The sequence below is a fragment of the Megalops cyprinoides genome, chromosome 12, assembly GCF_013368585.1.
Source record: "Megalops cyprinoides isolate fMegCyp1 chromosome 12, fMegCyp1.pri, whole genome shotgun sequence".
In the NCBI taxonomy this organism is placed as follows: Eukaryota; Metazoa; Chordata; class Actinopteri; order Elopiformes; family Megalopidae; genus Megalops; species Megalops cyprinoides.
Genome location: NC_050594.1, coordinates 31,667,302 through 31,688,690, shown reverse-complemented (window position 1 = coordinate 31,688,690; position 21,389 = coordinate 31,667,302). Strand labels below are relative to the sequence as shown.

The window sequence follows — 21,389 nt, the reverse complement described above, 5'->3', positions numbered from 1 at the left end:
CATCATTAGAACAGCTTTTACGGGTAGTATCAGTACTGAACTCATGGGCTAACACACTGCCCTTACCCAATTATGTCCAGGGCATCGTTACAGAATCAATAACCGTTCCCTTTGAATAATACCGGCACAGGGACTTCAACAGACCGTTATCTCTGTAACTGTCACTGTTAAATGACTGTTGTAACGCGTGAATTATGTTTTAAAATGATCAGAGTAAACCAGAGGTCTACAGAAAAGACCTTCAACCTACACTCAACCAGCATCGTAGCGTAATTGTTTTGTTTGGTTGTTTGTGAGTACTCGCTATGGATATTTTATGATGCTAGTCCATTATCACAATAAAGAGGCCATAAGAGTGATCCTATTTGTTATTTAATTTTTCTCGCTGAGAATCTTTTAACTTTACATCGTCTCGATCCACACCCGTGCCCAAAATTGTGGTCGATCGATACGCTAGAAACGTTGGTGAGTCTGTGCGCAAACTGCGTAAACATCATCCAGACAGAGGCAGCGTGTGACGTCACTGCAGTGTCGAAGTGAAATGCTGCAAAGTCTCGCTCGGCTTTCGCCGGGCGCGGTGGCGTGCGCCTGTAATCCAAGCTACTGGGAGGCTGAGGCTGGCGGATTGCTTGAGCTCAGGAGTTCTGAGCTGCAGCGGACTATGTCGATCGGGTGTCCGCACTAAGTTCGGTATCGATATGGTGCTCCTGGGGGAGCCCGGGACCACCAGGTCGCCTAAGGAGGGGTGAACCGGCCCAGGTCGGAAACGGAGCAGGTCAAAGCCCCCGTGCCGCTCAGTAGTGGGATCGCGCCTGTGAATAGACGCTGCAGTGCAGCCTGAGCAATACAGTGGGACCTAGTCTTTTGAATATTTTATCATTTTCTTAAACCTTAACCACATCGATTACTGAAAAAGCACCCCACTCCGTATATACGAAAGATATACAAATCCCAACATGATTAACTTTAAAAGGCATTTAAAAGGCTACTTTAATGCTATGATTTGTGGTGCCTGTGTTGCCTCCTGCTGGATGAAATTTGCAGGTATTATTGTTTGGCTGTATTTATTTTAAAAATCCGCCAGTCGCCGCTATTACCAATTTACTGTCACAAGATGGAAAAGAAACTCACTGTTATCTCAAGTAGTGATTCGTGTTCGTGATTGAAAACTCCCATTAAATATGATTTGCTCCGAGTAGTTGTTCACATTTGATGCCTAGTGTATATTTTTTAATTTATTCATATGGATAAACGACGTTTCATTGCAGTTGAGCATTGCATTATCGTGCTCGCATATTATCTAGCTGAACTTCTTAAAATAGGAAGTTAACTTAAACTATACATAGTGTGTGACATTATATGCGGCTAAACGCCTGCGGTGCTGGGTGTCATTTGTTTCATTTGTAACAACTGTTAATGCAATTTTACAATACATCTGACTCACGATGATGTCTTCTGTATCCACTTTTATGACATTGTGTTGTGTGTAGTCAAAAGTATTTCCGGGTCTTGAGCCTGCGAAGGGTAAAGATGGAGTCCTTACGAGCGCGCCTGACAGAGAAATAGTTTGCAAAACTGTTAACTTCAGATGTGCGAGAAAAGCGACCAGACAAAAGGGTAACTAAAGCGATAGAAAGGGAAAGAGAGCTCGATGTGGATGTCTGGAACAAGTCTTATGTAGGATTGGTTTCATTAATGTTGTTTCTCTGGAACGCATTAATAACATCTACTTTGCTAAAGGTATTGAATGCTACGGGAAGCCAAGAAGGGGCAGCACGGTTTAGCTACTAGCTCTACAGATTTCTGTTTACAGAGGCGATAGTTGCTGCAGTAGCAGCTCGCTAGTTAGCTATAGCTAGCTGGTTAACCAAGTGTTTATCCGGGCGTGCACTTAGACCATTATCATAGCTGCTCAGTTATTGTTCTCAAGAAGTGTAATAACTTACAAGTTCTAGAGGACTGCTGTGTTACTGTCTGTTGAAATTATTTGTTAATCACTTATTAGAGTTAATAGAGTCCTTCGTTTATTGAAAGTACTGAAAGAAGTTAATTGTTGTTCATCAACTCCTCCCAAACGGTTTGGCTCTGCAACATCAAAAAGATATTACTTTCTAGACATTTTTCAGTGTTGGTGAATACGGATATTCAAGATGTCGTTGGAAGACTACGAAAGACACTATGGCTCTTTGAACTCTGATTTTGGGAGCGAATCTGCGGACAGTGACAGGCGAGCAGCTTCGGGGGCTTTCAGCGGCGAGGAAGAGAAATTACATTACATTCCTATCCGAATCTTGGGAAGGGGGGCTTTCGGCGAAGCTACCTTATACAGAAGAACAGAGGTGAGTAACTAGCAGTAAGTAATAATGTATTAAAACATTATGTTTACGGTTGTTATGGAGAATCAGCAAAGAACTGGATCATTCTTTCCCGCAAGTGCGCTGTGACAGAGCCCGAGGAAATACTGAGATGGCATGTACAGCACTGTTTTGTGGATATTAATTGACCATATGTCCACGTGTGAAGAGAGCACACTACTGACATTGATTTCAACAGTTGAGATGATGCTGAGGTAACTGTAAATTATCATTTACTGAACTCATAAGTTTTATCAAAGTATTATAAACCTTCTTGTCTGGCATGTTGAAATTTGGAAAAGCTCCTCCGGAATGTTGACCAGTTCCCTGTATCCATGGCATTCCCATCTTGCCTGAACTAGGACTCCACACCCTCATGGTACAATCCGGCAGTCCTTTCAACTCTGTCCAATTCACACCAAACCTCCAGGTTAATAGTTCTTGTATGGACTTCACTGGTGGCAGTTGTCTAACCTCAGTGAGAAGTTTCTGCATTGCATGGAGGATGAACTGAATTTCAGATGCCTGTAGCAAACACCTAAACCCTCCATTATACGTCAGAGATGATCATTATGATACGTTTTGATTTTCACAAAGTATGAATTAATTTAGTGGCCTTAGGCCTCTATTCAGTAAAAAAGTAATAAACCTTTTCCTCAGCAAAAAGTTACTTTGCGAGCAGGGTGGGGTTTTTTGGTTCAGCAAGTGGTGAATTCATGATATTGAGTAACAATCAAAAAAGAACGCACTTTCTTTGCTCCCTGGTATAAAGGATGAAGAACATTGAGTGGAAAATCAAGGCTGCGCAAAGCTCAGTCAACAAAGTGCTAAAACAGATACGGTCACTCCGAATCATTACCACAGAATCCCAGCACGTATTCAGGAGCTTCTGTGTTGCCCATAAAGGAAGCCCTTGATGGGGAGTAGTGTGAGGGTTCTGACACAAGGAGTTCAGTGAATGGAATGGTATGGTAGCCTCACGTGTCTGTCCCCCCTTGGCAGGACAATTCTCTGGTAGTGTGGAAAGAGGTCGACCTGAACTGCCTCTCGGACAAAGAGCGCAGGGATGTCATGAACGAGATTAGCATCCTGTCCATCCTGCAGCACAACAACATCATAGCCTACTTCAACCACTTCATGGACAAGAACACCCTGCTGATCGAGCTGGAATACTGCAATGGTATGACTGCCCACGCACTCTGAGCTCTGCATCTGAAGCTTTTCTGTCGAGCTGGGCTCCTTCCCCCTGAGTGAGCCTGTGTTTTCCATATCTACCAAATCAGGTTTATGTTTACAGAGTGCCTTATCTTATTGTTGTACTTCCCATGTTCTGGGCTCGACCCTGAACGCAGTCCTTTCACAGTATCTTTTGTGGTATGACTACTACAGTGTAATTTTTCACAGGAGATGGCATAGCTCAATGCGTGGGTTATTTGCGTGTATGGTAAATTAGGATATGACCGGCCTTGTTTGTGAGATAAGTTTCCAGTGCGACCTTGTGAAGCGGATGTGTTTAAAGCAGGAGATGTTATGCGGTGAGATAGAGTCTCTGATGGCCTTCATCACTTAATCAAGCCAACTCTCATCTTGCACTTTGCCGCTTAATTTTCTGCCCAGTACATTTTTGCAGCCTTTGCAGCAATTTTGCAATTTACTGTTGTTTTCACATGTGATGTATTGTTTGGTCTGGCTTGTTTTTCTCCAGGTGGAAATCTTTATGACAAAATCAACCAGCAGAAAGGAAAGCTCTTTACAGAAGAGGTAAAAAAAATGAAAATATAAATATAAGTGAAAACATCCTGATGGCGTGGCATTGCGTAGCAGTTAGCATAAGCAGGCCATGTCCTCGTGTGGAGCCATCCTCCTTTCAGTTTTGTTTCACATAAACTATATCTCTATGTCTCTGCTGATCTTCATTTTTTTATTTTTGATATGTTTCCAGATTGTTATATGGTATCTATATCAGATTGCATCTGCAGTGGCCCATATTCACAAAGCTGGGATCCTTCACAGGTAAGGCCACGGCACTGGCCATACTTAACTTCCAGCTCAGTGTTGCTCCTGTTATCATGGCTTTGTCCAGACTGATCTTTCAGTCCTGGTCTTGGGTTAAAGAGGATGTCGCGCATTTGTGATCTCTTGCTTTCCTCTGCCTGAAGGGATATCAAGACGCTGAATATCTTCCTTACCAAAACAAACCTGATCAAGTTAGGCGATTATGGCCTGGCCAAGAAGCTGGATTCTCAGTTTTCCATGGCTGAAACAGTAAGTCTTAGAGTCTTTGTTTTACAGTTAAAATGAAGCATTCAGTGTATTCGGTGTATTTCTGTAATTCCGTTGTCCAGAACAATGACGACAAAGCTCTCTTAGCTTATCTATTGCATGTCGGTGTTGTTTTCTTTTGTTTGCATCGTGAGGTTATTCTTCCAAAGCTGTGTATGGCAAGGGATTTCATATAGTCAGATTCACCCATAGTCTTGGACTGCACAGTGACAATTTACAGCAACAAGTGCCATCCATTCATAATTTATTGTCTATGGAAACCACCCCTCTGCCTCATTAACTGCACTATTAATAATCAGTATAATTTTGTAAGGCACCCTATGCAGATGTCAGCCACAATTCATGTCAAAATTCGTGGTTGTTTTTTTTTTTTTTGGCCGTGGGGCAGGCTGACCTTTTAAATTAGTGCAATCGAGGGCCTGCTTTATTTGTAGCGTGGTCCTTAGCTGCCGGCTGGTTCATAGAGACGCGTGACTTGCACATGACGACAGCAAGCCGTTCCTGCCACTCTGAAAGACAGACACCAGGAATGGGAGTGGTGGCTGCAGAGGCCTGATTGTCTATTGTCCTTGGCAGGCCAAGTTCTATTCCTGTCTCCCATAGGTCCAGTCAGACAGCTGAAGAGGAGGCCCTTGCTTCTCTGTGTGCTATATATAGACCGACAAGACTATGTAAACTGTGCATGTGTGTATGTGTGTGACTGAAAGAGAGAGCGAGATTATCTGTTCTCCAAGCTTTTCTTTTATGCTTAGGATTCTGTGATGGCTGAAGTGGAGCCAGTCTTATTGACACTATTAGAAATGACATGTCTGGTTTTGCTAAATGTTGCAGTCTGGATGTTTTATGAAATCATGTAACAAGAACCAATACCATGGCGGTACATTTCAGCATTACACATTGCAGAAGGAAAGATGCAGTTGAATCAGGAGTAAAGAACTTCGAAGATTAACAGGCTAGAAATAGTTTGTAGTTTATGTTATTATTTTGGAAATTATGCAGATTGAAATTCAGTCATTTGCATTAGTGTATTTTTTCTTGGGGTTGTTAAACTCTCATAAAGTTGTCAAGAGTGAGCATCAGACAGGCACTAAAAATAATGAAGCCACTGTGCATGATGTTGAAGTATTAAGGTGACTTAAAATTATGGCATACGACAGGATCTAGGTGGCATTTTTGACAAATTTCCAGCTAGGCTGTACCATAAATATGTCTAGATGGGCTGTGTGGTGTTCAGATAGGTGTGGAAAACCCTGCATTACAAGATTAAGTGGTAAATATTTGGCAGCAAAACACTAAAACACAATACAGGTTTAAGCATGCAGGGTATTGTTACTTTCTGAATGTTCTTATTATTGTATCTATCCAAAAATTTGTTTAATTTCAAAAACTGTTATTACATTATTGAAATAATGGTACTGTATATTTTGATTCATGAGTTTTTCAGATCTGTTGTAGCTGTTGATGTAGAATTGATAAAGTTGTTTTCCTCAGCACTCACAAAGGGAAATGAGAAATAAGTATGAAATACTCTGTACAGGTTTTTTTTATTCTTTTTTATTCTTCTTTAAATTAATATTAATAATTATATCGAAAATGTCTTCACTGCTGTTTTTTGCTGTAAACCTTTGTCTTGGTGCAGTCAAATACTATAGAAATGAAATATTATGTTTCATTTTAAACAGAGATATAAAATCTATGATGAAATTCAAGACCCTGTTTACACACCCTTTTTTCATGTGTTTTAGGATGTGTTCTTGCTTGCTGTTCAGTAGGTGGTGGTCATTTTGACCTTAAGTGATAGTGCCTAAGCCTAAGTGTGCTATTTCTGTGGATTTAGTGTGTTGGGACACCATACTACATGTCTCCAGAGCTGTGCCAGGGGGTGAAGTACAACTTCAAGTCTGACATCTGGGCGATGGGATGTGTCCTTTTCGAGCTCCTTACCCTCACCAGGACGTTTGATGCTACGGTACAGTACCAAGTTGTTGGACATTATCAGATAATACCACCTTTTTCCTGTTTATAATTCTGATAAGGCAAATGACTGCTTTGGCTAGAAATGTGACCACAAACCGGGCTAATAAAAAAGGCAGGAGGGATGCATTAACTAAAAAAATCGCCTTTTTAACGGAAAACTTTTTTTCAAGGGAATGCAAAAAATGTTTTGCTCTCAAGTGGCTCAGTCAGCAAGGTTCTTGTTTTGAATGCAGGCTGAGCTCTACTGCCTTCATTCAAAATTGACCACTTCATCTGCCAAAAATGCCCAGGAACCCACAGTAGTGAAACAAAGTGGCTTTGTTATTGCTGGCCAGGGATAGGATTGGGTAGGTTAGTCAGGTCGTTTCAGGCACCCTGTCATTCATTAGGCACCTCCAAGTTGCTTGGATGATGTCTGTGGGGTAAAGCCTATCGTCCAATGAGCACCCACTTTACACTACTACTCTGTGTGACTTGCAGTGAAAAAAACAGCCATTGGCTACATGCAAATGTATCACAGGGTTATATTTGTCCTCAGGGCTCCTGTGTAAGTGACGAGATTGTGAGACAAGCTTAGTACGGTTAAGCTGTTCCAAAGAAGTTGAAGAAATTGGGGAAAAAAAAAATTAAAAGAGGCTGATTTCAGCATGCCTTTGTTGTTCTGCTATTCCACCAACTGCAAGACCCTCTCAGAAACAAGGTGTTTCATTTCAGTGGGGTTACTCCTGTAGAGAACAGTATGAATAAATAAATGCTGAATAGATGCTTTTATAAAAATTCATGATTTTTCAAATAATAAAAAAAAAAGAGTCAGCTCATGTGACACCTACGTTTGGCACAGGTAACCAAATCTGTGTCCTTTGTCCATACAGAACCCCTTGAACTTGTGTGTGAAGATTGTGCAGGGCAACTGGACCATGGAGGTGAACTCGGACGTCTATTCCTCTGAGCTAATCAAGCTGGTCTACGAGTGTCTGGATCAAGTGAGTGGGGCCTGGGGTCAGAGGTCATGGGTAGTTACACTGGCTTTATATTGGGAGTAAGAGAATTACACTGTATAGTGTTACTACGTTATTACAGTACTGTCTTTTTCCCAACCAATAAATGAGTGATGCTGGTAGAAGTGTAAATTTTTCATTTTTCTGTTTGTGTTGCAGGATCCGGAAAAGAGGCCCACAGCAGATCAGATCCTGGACCAGCCTGTCATCTCCTGTCGCAGGCAGTGAGTATGGATGAAAGAGAATAGAGATGCTGAGGATAGATATTAACCATTAATCAACAGAGTAAGAATGCACAAATCATATGGTCACATCTTGTAGAACTGGTCTGCATGTGATTTGAGCTGGCCTGCCCAAATCTAATGTGATCATTTTATATTATGATGGGCTTGCAAGTCCACCGGGCCCTACCTGAACAGGGACGTGACCCAACTGTTGCAACTCTCACTTCAAGCCAGATTGTCTGTTTTAGGGAGCTGGAGGAAAAGGTGGCACTCCTGAACTCAGCCAACAAAAAACCCAGGTCTGTTTTCATACTTTATATTACACTCTTATAGAGAAATAAGAATTTCATGGGGCTTGTTTATGGAGCAGGTGATACAGTATCAGGTGGTGGATGTCCATACACAACACACATTGCAAAGCCTTCCAGAAACAATACCATTCTCTGTATACTAGTTTCTTAGTTGCTGTGCTTTGGCCTCTATATGCAATATGCTGTATAGAGTTTCCAAAATGTAACATGAGTTCAATTGTAGGTTGAGCACTGTGACTGAGAGCCCTGTCGCCGTGGTAACCACACGCTCCAGGGAGGTGTATTTCTGGGGCGGGGGGAAGTTCACACCCCAGAAGTTGGATGCTTTCAAAGGGGGCAGCAGCGCCCAGCACGTTTGCGCTGGGGAGACGCACTTTGCCGTGGTTACCGTGGAGAAGGAGCTGTACACTTGGGCTGTAAGTACCGAGCTCGCAAGGAGAGCTGCTCACGTTAATGAGCCTCGTACAGTGTTAATATGCATGCCATAAGCTGAGTCATGTCTTTTATAAGGTTGTGAGGATTTACAGCTATCTGACTACAGGTCTTAGATTAACAAGCGGTCTGCCTCATAATCTTAGCGCAGGGAAGCAGTTGGAACGTCCAGCTGATGTTGACCAGACAGCATCTGTCACAGGCGAAAACTAGTTATAGGAGACCCTTGACAGCTAATTTGCTGTTCTTAATTTTGATTATTCTCAGGCTGCTTAATAACACTGCAACCATCTGTATGCTATCTGTTACCTATTTATTGGTGTACTTTGCTTAACGATGCATTCCATAAGGTTATTTTTTCATCTGAAATTTCAATGCCAGAGATATGAATAAGTTGATATATACAACTATGACTTTCAAGAGTGACGTCTTCCAAAACTGGAAAATGAGGAAAACTTGTATTGTTAGTATTAGTATTAAATATTCTTAATGACCAAAGAAATAACGTCAAATGCACATTTAAAATAAAGTGCATATTTATTTAATAAATGTACCTAAACATTAATTAAGCTGCATTAATGCTTACATTTCACTGGGGATAGAGGTGTAATCTCAACTACCGTAAATCCAGCTCTTAACATAGCTAGTGTACATCACTGAAATCTTCAGCTTCTCTGCTTGAAAATGATTTGCGCTGTCAACCACGCCATCTCAGAACAAATTGCACCTTTTCAGTTTTTATTGCTATTTACTATTTGTATTACTCCCAATTCTACCCTCGAAAAGGACACATCCCATCGCCCAGATGTCAGACTACCCTACACCCCAGTTCTACAGAATTTGATCTGTGTGTCATATGCCTAGGGTCACTGATATATTAGCTGGCCATCTGGATGCCCTATTGCTGTTCTTGAGAAATAATAAGGGTTGAAGTGAGACACAAGTGAGACATTAGACTAAATGTGTTATATTAGTGTTAGGAACCAGTTCCCTTTGCACATTACCGTTGTAGGTGCAGAACAATAGTTCATTTTCCAGGATAATAAAAGACGGGAAGGGTTGAGTTCTGTAGTTGGGCTTTTCAGCTGTGTATTGCGTGTTTCACAGCAGAATGGTGGTATGATGGTAGAGAGGCGTGTCCCGATCTCCTCTAATCTGTGATTCCCCTCCCTATCCCCGAGCAGAGCGTTCAGGGTGGGGCAAAAATGGTGGGCCAGCTGGGTCACGGGGACCAGGCCTCGTACCGGCAGCCGCGGAAGGTGGAGAGGCTCCAGGGCAAGGCCATCCGGCAGGTGGCGTGCGGGGCAGACTTTACAGCCTGCGTCACAGGTCAGTCGGGCGTCTTGCTTTTTACGCCGCGACCACAGGACCAGGCTGGTCACATTCACTTTGACATAGAACATGACCAAAACACTAGAACTGTCGCCTGTTGCAGTCTACCCTAGTCATAGTTTAGTTTACTTATTATTATTAGTTTATTTAGCAGGAACCATGCACAGCACATTAGTTGCACCAGATTTAGTCATGTAGCTACTTTGCTCTTCTGTAGCCACAAGTCAACAAGTACCCAGGGACATCAGATGCATATACAGGAATATGATTACAGGAATATCTCTATACAGGATAGAATATGATACAGGAATATCTCTGCTGTACCCTTTGTCCATTGTACACAGTATACTAGTATTGCTTCCACTTAGTTTAAGCTCAGGGCGCATGTGAATTTTGAACACGGCTGTAATCCCTTTAGGTTGCGCTGAGCACTGGAATGTGTTGAGCAGGTTATCAGATAAATTAACGCAGCAGAGCGTTTCATGGTAACACCCCAGCTGTGTGTCGCCTGCAATCCCAGATGAGGACCAGATGTACATGTTTGGGTCGGACTACTATGGCTGCATCGGGGTGGACAATGAGCTGGGGATGGAGGTCCTGGAGCCTGTGCTGCTGGACTTCTTCCAGGAGCGGCCGGTCAAGCAGGTGTGCTGCGGGGACAACCACGTGGTGGTGCTGACCCAGGACCGCTCCGTCTTCTCCTGGGGCTGCGGCGAGCATGGCAAGTACTGCAGGGGCCTCTAGGTACACTCTGGCAGCATGCCTCACCCACCTAGTCCAGCTGCACCTCGCTTACCCATCTCTCTGACTGTACCTCACTGATCTCACCTCTCTGACTGTACCTCACTGATCTCACCTCTCTGACTGTACCTCATTGATCTCACCTCTCTGACTGTACCTCATTGATCTCACCTCTCTGACTGTACCTCACTGATCTCACCTCTCTGACTGTACCTCACTGATTTCACCTCTCTGACTGTACCTCACTGATTTCACCTCTCTGACTGTACCTCACTGATCTCACCTCTCTGACTGTACCTCACTGATCTCACCTCTCTGACTGTACCTCACTGATCTCACCTCTCTGACTGTACCTCATTGATCTCACCACTCTGACTGTACCTCACTGATCTCACCTCTCTGACTGTACCTCATTGACCTTGTCTCCTACTATACCACAATCAGCCTGTCATAGTAATCCTCCTTCAGTGACTCCTATTCCTGCTAGCCAACCCCCATCCTCTCCGACTCTTGTCATCATAGTCAGTGTGGCATAATTCCATCTTTTCTCCTTGAAGGCCGCCTTGGGCTAGATTCGGAAGATGACTTCGCCTTCCCAATGCAGGTGAGTGCACACTTGTGTTTTATCAGTGAATGTGAAACCCCCCTTTTGCAGAATATAATGTAGTAGCTGCAGTAGTATTACTTCATTGATCCTGCAACTGGCAGATTCATATATCACCACAAGCAATAAACAATACACAAACATGGGGAAATAAACAGTACAGAGGAACACAAGTACAATCAACAGCACTGCTGAGAGAGCCAAAACTAGGATGAGGGTTCCAGTGAGGTACCTTTGTGTTTGTTCCACAGTATAGCAGTGGGTAAAAAAGACTTTTTAAATCTCTCTGTTGACATCCTAGGTAAGGTACACATATTACTTAAGTAACTTCAGTACTTGTAGAAGGTGAGTTGTTATCCAGAATCAGGTTAAGTTATATCAGCACTCTTCTATTGTGTGTGTCCTGGAGTGTGTCTGGAGTTTGTGCTCAGTAACGGAGCCAGTTGACTGGAATCTGTTGTCATCGTCTTTAGACACATTACCAAACCGACAGACCAGTCCCTAATTCGAAACATTTGCCAAGACACTGTCAAAGAAAACCAGCAGCATCTTATGCATTGATTGATCTTTTTCTTAAAAAAAATCTTTGATTGTGCTGTCTTGTAGATGTACCTTGAGTTTTCCTTGAAGTTGAGTCTGCTGTCTAAAATCAAAGTCATCCCCTCCAGAGTTCAGTTCTCTATTGCAAAGTCATCGGAGAATTTTTGTATATGGCTTAGTTTAGAATTATGAGTGAAATCATTTGTGTACAGAGTACACAGGAAAGAAGACAAAACTGGTCCTTGTGGAGCACCTGTGTTAGTGACAATTGCCCAGATGTTATGTGACCTTGGAGACTGACATACTATGGTCTCCACCTCAGCTCAAAAGCCGTTTGATGGTATATGGGTTCAATTTGCGGTTCAGTAATGCGAGGAAACATTCATACAGCCTTTGCCTAAAATAACTAAATTATTGCATAAATTAATGAATAATAAATTAACGCACAATTAACCAAATTATTAAAGAATAAGAGTCTGCTCCCCCGGATATCGCCGTCTGCAGGTGGATGTGCCCAAAGGCGCCAGCATCACCTCTGTGCACTGCGGCTGTGACGGCACCTTCCTCCTGACCGAGTCTGGGAAAGTACTGGCCTGCGGGAACAACGAGTTCAACAAGCTGGGCCTGAACCAGGGCATCTCTGGCATCATGAACCACTCCGGAGAGGTAATGATCAGGGGCAGGACGAGCCTTCAGGTCCCTCTGACCCAACCTGTAATAAACCGGCTCAACGAACGGCTGTCTGTTCTGCTGCCAGCCCGACCGCCAGCTGCCCCCAAACAGCCCGTCGAAACAGACAGCAGCTTCCTGCAGCTTCAGCTCACCACATCCACATCATTACACCAAGGACTGTTCATGCAGTCTGCGGTGTAATTATTGCTCATTCATTTGGTAAATGTCCTAAACCAAGGTCACTTGCAGGGCATAAAATTACAGGGTGGAAATGCACACTGAGCCCCTCATTTCTGCTTTGCATACAGATCTATGAGGAAGTTATTTGTGCCAGAGCAGTGTGCCAGAGCAGTGCTTTTGGCGGGATCCTCTCCCAGACAGACCTGTTTCTTTGGCCTCACACTGATGAGTCATGCAGAAATTAGCTATTGCAGCCTCACTACAGTTTCCCCCCTGTAGCTGAGTTTCTGTAAGAGCTTAAATAAGCAGATAGAGGCCTAAAGAAGGTCTTGTACAGTCTTTTTGTGATACCGCAGTTGATACCAAATAACTTAACGCATGAAGAAATGCATACCTTGACTGAGCGCTGTTTTGAGTCACAGGGCAATAGCATGAAGTCACTCCTTGTTGTGCTGCGTTGTGTTGGTGTGAGGAGTTCTCAATGACCATTACAGCAGAGGTCTATGGGAGCGCTCTGGCCCGCTGTAAGCAGCGTGCAACAGATGCAGCGCCCCCAGACCTTGTTGAACAGCAGGTGTGAAGCGATCCCACAAGCCAAATATGTTGATTTTGCGATTTGTTGTATCTATGCTATCGTGCATGATGCTGCCATCAAGTTCTCCGTTGACAAACAGCCCTCCTTAAGGCCTGTGCCATGCTAGTCTGTCTCCTATGATACAAGCAGCTGTGTAACCGCAGCTCCACAATAACTCTGTTTTCATTCTCACTGTCTCTGCCTCAGATGGATGGGAGTGCAGAGGTAAGTATTGCTCCCATTACAGCTCAGTGCAGTCTATTTGGCCTGGAGCTTACTTCCAAAGGGATGACAATCTGAAATTATTGCTGGGGTTCCGCCTGAAAGTTTGCCCTTTTAAGGCAGTCCCAGGCAGGGTACAGCCTTGATTTATATCCCGAACTTGGGTACCAGCCGCTTTCCAAGACTACTATTGCTTGGCAATCTGCAAAAAACAAAAACAAAGGTAAATACACTCTCTGATGTGTTCCTCTGGCTTTGAAGGAGCTGTTACTGTCTGTTCTTACAAGGCAGTGCAGCTGAATAACTAAAGCAGATTTTCACACTGAGGGGTGTGGACATTATATTGTTGTCATTTACCAGATGCTTTTATCAAGAGCAACTTACAATTTTGCCAAGGGTTACAATAACAGTGCCCCAACGGGAAATTGAACCAGAAACTTTTCAGTTACGAGTCCTGCTCCTTACCACTATGTGACACTGCCACTTTTTTGATTTTGACTTCTTTTTGATTTAAATCACTTGCTGTGTTTTAGTCACAGTCCAGAAATTGTACAGCATGCTTTCAAAGTTTCTGTTAAGTTGCGACAAGAAACAAAATTGGTGGAAACGTTTTATGGTGTAGCTGAGATGAAGGTGAAATGCATCTGAAATACACATACCATGGAGGGCTGATTAATGGACACCATGAATGACTTGGCCTGCTTTAGCTGTGCAGGTACTGTTTCTTCCCTCGCCATCTGGTAGAGTGCTTCACCCTGTTTCATCTCCACCCCACGTCAGGTGTACCAGGGCGTCCCCTACACCACCTCTCTCACCCTGGTTAAGCTGCTGGCGCGCTACAAGATCCGTGCCATCGCCCCAGGAAAGACTCACACGACAGCCATTGACGGTGAGTGGGTGTGCCCCGGCGGGCGGTCCTTAAGACACTGCAGACAGGAGGGCAGGTTACAGGCGGGGCTCACCAAGGGCGGATCAGTGGGCCTTCTCGCACGCCAACCTCTACCCCACTGAGTGTTTTAAACATTTCCCCGCATTACAAGTGGGACTGTTCTGGATTTGAGGGGTATTTCTACAGATGGGCAAAAGATCTTGCTTGTTAAAATGCAAGGATAGACTATTTTTTAGAAGGAAGATTATTTAATCGTGTAATGAAATAGGATGTTAAAAATGTCGCCATTTTACAGAAGTGCTGTGTTGGCTTTTTACCGAGGCCCTTCTTATTTCTTTGTTTTTTATGTCGTCATTATGTTATGGTTTATCTTCAAAGCTATTCCTGTAGGTCGTACAATTGTATATGTATGTTATTACAGTATGTTCCCTGTCCCAATTACTCCATGGCTTTGAGCAGTTTCTTTTTGACTTGTAGCGTAATAAGATGCTACAGTTCCAACGTCAAAGTATTGTGGACACAGCCAGTGGTTGGGGTGGTATTAAAAAAAAAGTAGATAAAATCGAATGCAGTAGAGTTAAGGTTTGATTTGAAGTGAGGTGGCACTGGTTGATTGGCAGTCTGTGTGGTCTGCAGAGCGTGGGAGGCTTCTAACCTTTGGCTGCAATAAGTACGGCCAGCTGGGTGTGAGGGACTTCAAGAAGCACACAGGGATAAACCTGTTGGTGGGGCCCTTCGGCGGAAAGGTGGTCACCAAGGTGTCCTGTGGAGACGGCTTCACCATCGCCGCCACTGAGGGTGAGTGAGGAAGACGTCCGATCCAGTCCTTGTCCGGGGTTAGTCTCCACCCCCACTGTGGAGCTACTGTGAGGGGCTGTATTTCTGAAAGCACAACAGCATGACCTCTTGGCTCTTCCAGTAGCTTCTCACCATTACCTGTGTCTGCTGTTTTTTGGTGTCATGAGAAAAGTACTAATTGCTGGGAAACAGACATACGGATTCTTAAATACATGACTTGAGGTGCCTTGTTGGTTCTGTCCCTCACTCACTTCTTCTGTGTCCTCTCTCTCACTCACTCACTTTCTCTCACTCTTACTGTCTCTCTCTCTCTTATACTCACTCCCTTCTCTCTTTCTCCCTCTCTTTCTCTTTCTTCTGTTCTCTCTCACTCTATCACTCACTCTCCCTTTATCTCTCTTTCTGTATTGTTCTCCCTTTCCTCCTTTCCTCTCTTTCTCACTCACTTTCTTTCTCTCTCTCTTCTGCCTTATTCTCCCTTTCTATCTCTCATTCTCTCTCCTGCTCTCTGTCTCACTCTCAGATAACCAGATCTTTGCTTGGGGAAATGCTGGTAACGGGCGTTTAGGAATGCCTGCAGACAAAGGCTTTGGGGCAGAGGTGTGCCCTGCCCTGCCCCGCCCCATTTTCGGCTCCCTCCACCATGTGCCGGACCTGTCCTGCCGGGGTTGGCACACCATCCTCATTGTGGGTGAGTTCCTCTGTGTTATGCCAGTATGCCAGTGTTCTGTGGAACGATACCTAAATCCCCGTAACGTTAAAATGGAAATACAAATGGCCATTATGGAAAAACAGATTTTGTGCAATACCTAAGCAGATTGCACAGATTTGCTGAGGTCTTCATTTCATTTCTCCAATTCTGTTATCAGTAAATTCTTGTGTTGTTAAGTCTTACTGTCTAGGCATGTCCTGTGTATGTATTTTGACTATATAGTAAAGTGGCATTGTTAAGAAAGCTGTGTCTCTGGTGAAGATATTTGATTGGAGCAATGCTCTGACAATATATGTGGTATATGTGGTTTTAATAATACCAACTACTGTCAAGTTTTGATCAGTAGTTGGTATTATTGATGAAGCATAATTGACTGATGAGCTATTGGCTGTGATACGATTGCTCTCCTGCTTTACAGAAAAGGTTCTAAACTCCAAAACCATCCGCTCTAATAGCAGTGGCCTGTCAATCGGCAGTGGTGAGTAAGAGTTTTATTTTCAGGCCTGAGAGGTGAAGTGTAATTGCATTTACCCTTAAAAGAGAAAGTCTACATTCTTCACTTGTATTTTGGAATGGGTGATAAAGCACGGCAGAGGAGGAAGCTGAGACACGTCTGATGGGGTGATATGCACCAGTCTAATCAGCTGCTTCTCAGCTGATAGATTGCACATCAGATAGCGTGTGTGTGTGTGTCTCTGTGTGTGTGTGTAGAATTGTCTCCTTTGTGTATGTGTGTGTGTCTGCATGTGTGTAGAATTGGCTCCTTTGTGTGTGTCTGCATGTGTGTAGAATTGTCTCCTTTGTGTATGTGTGTGTGTCTGCATGTGTGTAGAATTGTCTCCTTTGTGTGTATGTGTATCTGTATAAACTCATTCTCTCGTGTCTGTCAGCAGGGCTGGGCCAAGGCTCCTCCTCCACAGTGGACCTGGACATGGAGCAGGACTCGGAGATCGGCCCGCGGGACGGGGGGTCGGGGGGCACGGTGGAGGCCGACACAGAGGAGCGCGGGCTAGAGACCCCCATGATGTCAGTGCAGAGCAACACCGATGACAGCTCCTGCCCCTTCTGGCTGCGCAAGGTCAGCACTCACATCACACAGGGTCACAGCCTCACTACAGAGAGCCCTCTGATCCTCACTCAACATCCAGCTCCCCTGCACCAATTCCTGTCACCATCACCATCCTCTATACTTATTTAAGCCTGTGTGACTCATTTCCACAAGGATCATTTTTCATCCCTGGCAGTGACAGACAAGTTGGAAAATTTCCCATCATTACAAGATTTTGTGCATCAGTGTTAGTATACAGTATCACTAGAAAGACAGCATAATAGTAATATATGATTTACACGTTCTAGATAATTTCTCTAAATTGACATGGTCTATAATTTCAGTTTGGCTGTTACTGTAACATGCGCTGAGTTTCATGAGCAGTAGGATGTGCTACAGCTCTGAATTGCATAAAACACTAATTCTGCTGTGGTACATGAATACAAAACTTCATTTATTTTAATGTAGAAAATTCATTTTGAATGTAAATACTCAAATACTGACAGGACATTTACATTCAAAATGAATTTTGGAAACTCTGGGTTTTGTCCATCAGAATGATTGACGGGCTTAAAAATTTTCTATCAAAGCATGCAAAATTCGTAAACAACAATAATTGTCAGTTCCATTATTCCATTATTCTCAGTTATAAGACATTCGTATCCAAAGTGACTTACATAAGTTAGTTTTACATGTTATCTGTTTATACAGCTGGTTATTTACCTGGGAAATTCTGGGCTAAGTACCTTGCCCAAGCGTGCAGCAGGAGCGCTCCAACAGGGAATCGACCCAGCAACCTTTCGGTTTCGAGCCCTGCTCTGTACCGCTATGCTACACTGCCACCCCCAGAAACCACATGACTGGTTCACTCTCTTCCTACTCCCTCTCTGCAGGAGCTGCAAGACGCAGAGTTCATCCCAATGCCAGATAGCTCCCAGGACTCGATGCCGGCCACGCTGCCTCCTTCCTACTCTGAAAGTGCCACCCTGCCCTACGAGGAGCTGCAGGAGCTGAAGGCCGCGGCAGCAGCTGCTGCAGAGAAGGGCCTCTCGGTAACAGAATGCACAACCAGTCTGTGACTATGTACAAGCTGGTACCACCTGGGTGCACTACTGTACTACATAGCTTCTTTGCGACACTGTGTTGGCACTCACCTGGGTATAGTGGTGGTATTGAGTTTGATACCCACTTTAATACCATATTTGCTCTAGGTAAATAGTATTCAGAAGAGCTGTAAGATCACAACACTGAGTGTCATTGCTGAGTAAACACTATGCTGTTACTTTGTATACAGTCTTTATAATTTTGACAGTTAATATATGTTAACCTCATATGTTGTTGTCTTTTCATGCAAGAACCTCTTAAAACCTAACTGAAGTCAGTAATTGACAGCACATGGTAGCTCCACCTATAACAGCAATCATAAAGCCTCACTTCTGTCAGTATTTTTGCTTACAGCGTTGGGTTTCCTGTTGGGTAAAGGTGGGAGGAACTTCCCTTTGAGGTACGCCTGCATGGCTGAAATCCAGCCCAAACAATCCCTCTGTGTCTCTGCAGACAGCTCGCGTGGGCTGTGAGAGGCTGAATGGAGTGGAGGAGGCAGCACCCTGCAAGAAGGGAAGCGGGCAGCAGGGGGCGCTGCTGGACCATACCTGCTGCACAGCAAGCAGTGAGCTGACGCAGGTGAGGCCAGGATCAGGATAGAACACGTCCGCAACTCCCCAGCTGCCTGGGGCCCAGACATTATTCCCTTTGAGGAAGGAAAAATGATCTTTGGGATAGTTGAAGTAACTTCTGCCATTGTGTCTGTTGACCATGTTGAGACTTTTGCCATTATATTTGTTCCGTCTTTTCTAGCTGAGAGAGATAGTCAGTCGTCAGGAAGAAATGATAAAGGCCTTACAGAAACAGGTAAGCTGACTTTTCTGATGCATATTTTTTTATTTGGCAAAAAAAAACTGAAATGGCATACCGAGAGGCTCTGTTTCTTTGCTGCAGTTCAGCGATCAGCTGAAGGAAAACGAGAAACTCTGGAAGGCCATCGAGAATCTGACACTGAACGGAGCGGGAGCTGAAACCAACAACAACATGCCTGGAGGGGGAGGGGCTGCTGACCAGGACGGGAACAGCGCAGCGGGGGCCAGTCAGTGAGACAGGAACCTGCCCCGACCTGCCTGGTGCACAATGATTGATGCTTGTCCCATCCAATCAAATCCGTTCATACGCAAGGGCAGGCGTCCCAGCATGGGACGCAGACAGAGCGGCTTGGACGTGATTGGTGGAGGGCTGTCGACAGGCCTGTCATGTGGGGCTTTTCAATCTCACTGATATACCGGCCTAGTGCATGCCAGGAAGTAGGAAGTGGAGAGAACTTCAGAGGTGTTTGGCTGGAAGAGCATCGTCTTTAAGCTAGCTAAAGACAGTTATAACACAGCTTGACATTTCTACTCCGTCGTAACCACAGACAGACACAAATCCAAAACAGTCAGACCAGCCACCTCATCTAAACAGTCGGTTTCATTCCTTGAGTGTCGTCAGTAGTAGAAGTAGTGTTAAATGTACTGTATGTGTTATTTGCATGAGTTTGAAAAATGTCATATACATGAATATATAGGATTTAGTATGTTTTATTTGCTGTCAGCATTCAACAGTCCTTGACTGAAGTTGGATAAAAGGAGCTCTGCTGACAGCGTCTGTCCGTGAGTGACTGAACATTGTCTGTGGGTTGGTCACTCACTGTTGACAGAAATGTTAGGTGGACTCAGCACTGAGCATCTGCTCCCAGTGGGTGTTAAGGAAGGCTCAGGAAAGGTTTTGGTGGCGGCAGCAGGTTCTGTGTGACTCTTGTTGCCTGTGGGGCTCATCCTTGGCTTTTTGTGTAGAGGACTTGTGGTTTGTCTACATGCAGTATTGATCACATGATATCCAATACGTGTGACCTTGAGGGACTTTTGCAGTTTGCCGTTTGGTACTTTGCTCCCTTGACTATGCAGTCTGTGTTTTTAAAAGCTTTGCCAGAATCTCTCGGCAGCAAATTTAAGGTGAGGTGCTGAGGTTAGCCCCTGCTATTTGCAATACATTCAAACACACATTTGTCACAGTTGTCTGTATAGCTACTGCACAACTCTTGGAGATGTCAAGAAATGGAATCGGGTCATTGCTTTCGATGCAGTTATTTTTTTAATGTGAACATAAGGTGGAATGAGACTGCTGGGTCTGGTAACATACTCACTTTTTACCTTTAGCAAGTAGCATTGCTAGCACATAATGCCATGATGTCATGAATGAGTCAAGCAGCTGAGATGTTAGATTAACACATTACCCAGCACATACCAAGAGTGTTTTTTAAAAATGTATCTTAAATATTTGCTTTGATATATACAAATCTATATTTGCTATATTGTCCTCAAATGTATGTTACGCTGACTGTAAGCAAAAATTATAGTAAATTTATGTAACACTTGTGGCTTCCACATTATTTACAACTATACATTTTATAAGTTGACAATGCAATTGTCTGTATGTGAGCGAATGAATTTTGAAAAGCGTCCTTTATGCGGTTTTGTGAGCATTTCACTGTGTAGACACTAAACGAGGCAGTGTGTATTATGAAGAGTGTGAAAGGATGTGTGACCTGGCTCTCGTGTACTTCAAGTGCCAGGAGTCAAACTACTGATCCATATGTTTTATCGTATTTTATTGTGTCTCTTCTTGCCTTCTGGGGGTTCTGTTGAACACAGTGGCCTTGCTGTGCTTTAAGGGGTGAGGCAGAGAGAGTACAAGGGATTGAAATTCATTGTTGGCCTGTGCTCTCTGAGATACCTCTAACAAGGTTTCATTTATCAACAGATCACTTTACATTGTAGAATACGCCATGAGCTACTTGCCTTGGGATTTATAGCTCTTAAGGGTATTGGCAACAAATAATTAACTATAAGCTCAGATGTGCTTTGCCAATAGAAGACATTCAGCACTGATGTGTACTTGTAATGGGTATATAGTAAACGTAACAAAGCATGAATGTTTCTATCAAAATACTGTCTTCCTTTCACCCTTTCTTTTTCGGTGTGGTATGTTTTACATTTATTTTTTGTTATAATTTTATGTATTCCTTCACAATCCTCTTTTTTCCAAAATATCTAAAGATTGATATTTTTGGCCACATTACATGTTATCATGGTTTATACTGATGTTTTATTCCTTTCGAACTTGGTATGCTTGTGTTGCAGAGTGTTAAGATTCATGACGGTTGCAAAAGTTGCAATGTCATTCAGATCTACTGATCGAGTGCAATGTTCTCTAACTTCGTTTAGTTAAATATTACGTTTTAAAAACAGTGGAATTTGTGAAATTGCATGACAATAAGCCCAACACGTTGTGCCCTTGCCCTTATTTTTTCAAACCAAAGATAGTTTTGTAATGCAGACAAGTGTTTTACCTGTAATGCATTTTCAGCCTTTTCTGATTATTTATAGGAAGTGTGTGTCTATGGCATGCC

The 21,389-nt window shown here is 43.6% G+C and overlaps 1 protein-coding gene across 2 annotated transcripts; it reads left to right on the top strand.

Moving 5' to 3' along the window:
- Positions 1-1,981: 1,981 nt before the first annotated feature.
- On the top strand, positions 1,982-20,213 carry LOC118787390 (serine/threonine-protein kinase Nek9). Of its 2 annotated transcripts, XM_036542941.1 has the most exons (24): positions 1,982-2,339; positions 3,357-3,534; positions 4,060-4,115; positions 4,297-4,367; positions 4,514-4,619; positions 6,475-6,606; positions 7,487-7,597; positions 7,772-7,836; positions 8,085-8,135; positions 8,371-8,563; positions 9,764-9,908; positions 10,432-10,632; positions 11,210-11,256; positions 12,301-12,462; positions 13,430-13,447; positions 14,225-14,333; positions 14,970-15,131; positions 15,655-15,822; positions 16,262-16,321; positions 16,737-16,921; positions 17,785-17,943; positions 18,449-18,574; positions 18,749-18,802; positions 18,890-20,213. In XM_036542941.1, exons 1-24 carry the CDS (start codon positions 2,151-2,153, stop codon positions 19,040-19,042), a joined length of 2,901 nt encoding a protein of 966 aa, XP_036398834.1. In that variant the 5' UTR covers positions 1,982-2,150; the 3' UTR covers positions 19,043-20,213. The 2 variants fall into 2 exon arrangements, with proteins under 2 accessions (XP_036398834.1, XP_036398835.1); XM_036542942.1 differs by lacking the exon at positions 13,430-13,447.
- The last annotated feature ends 1,176 nt before the right edge of the window (positions 20,214-21,389 follow it).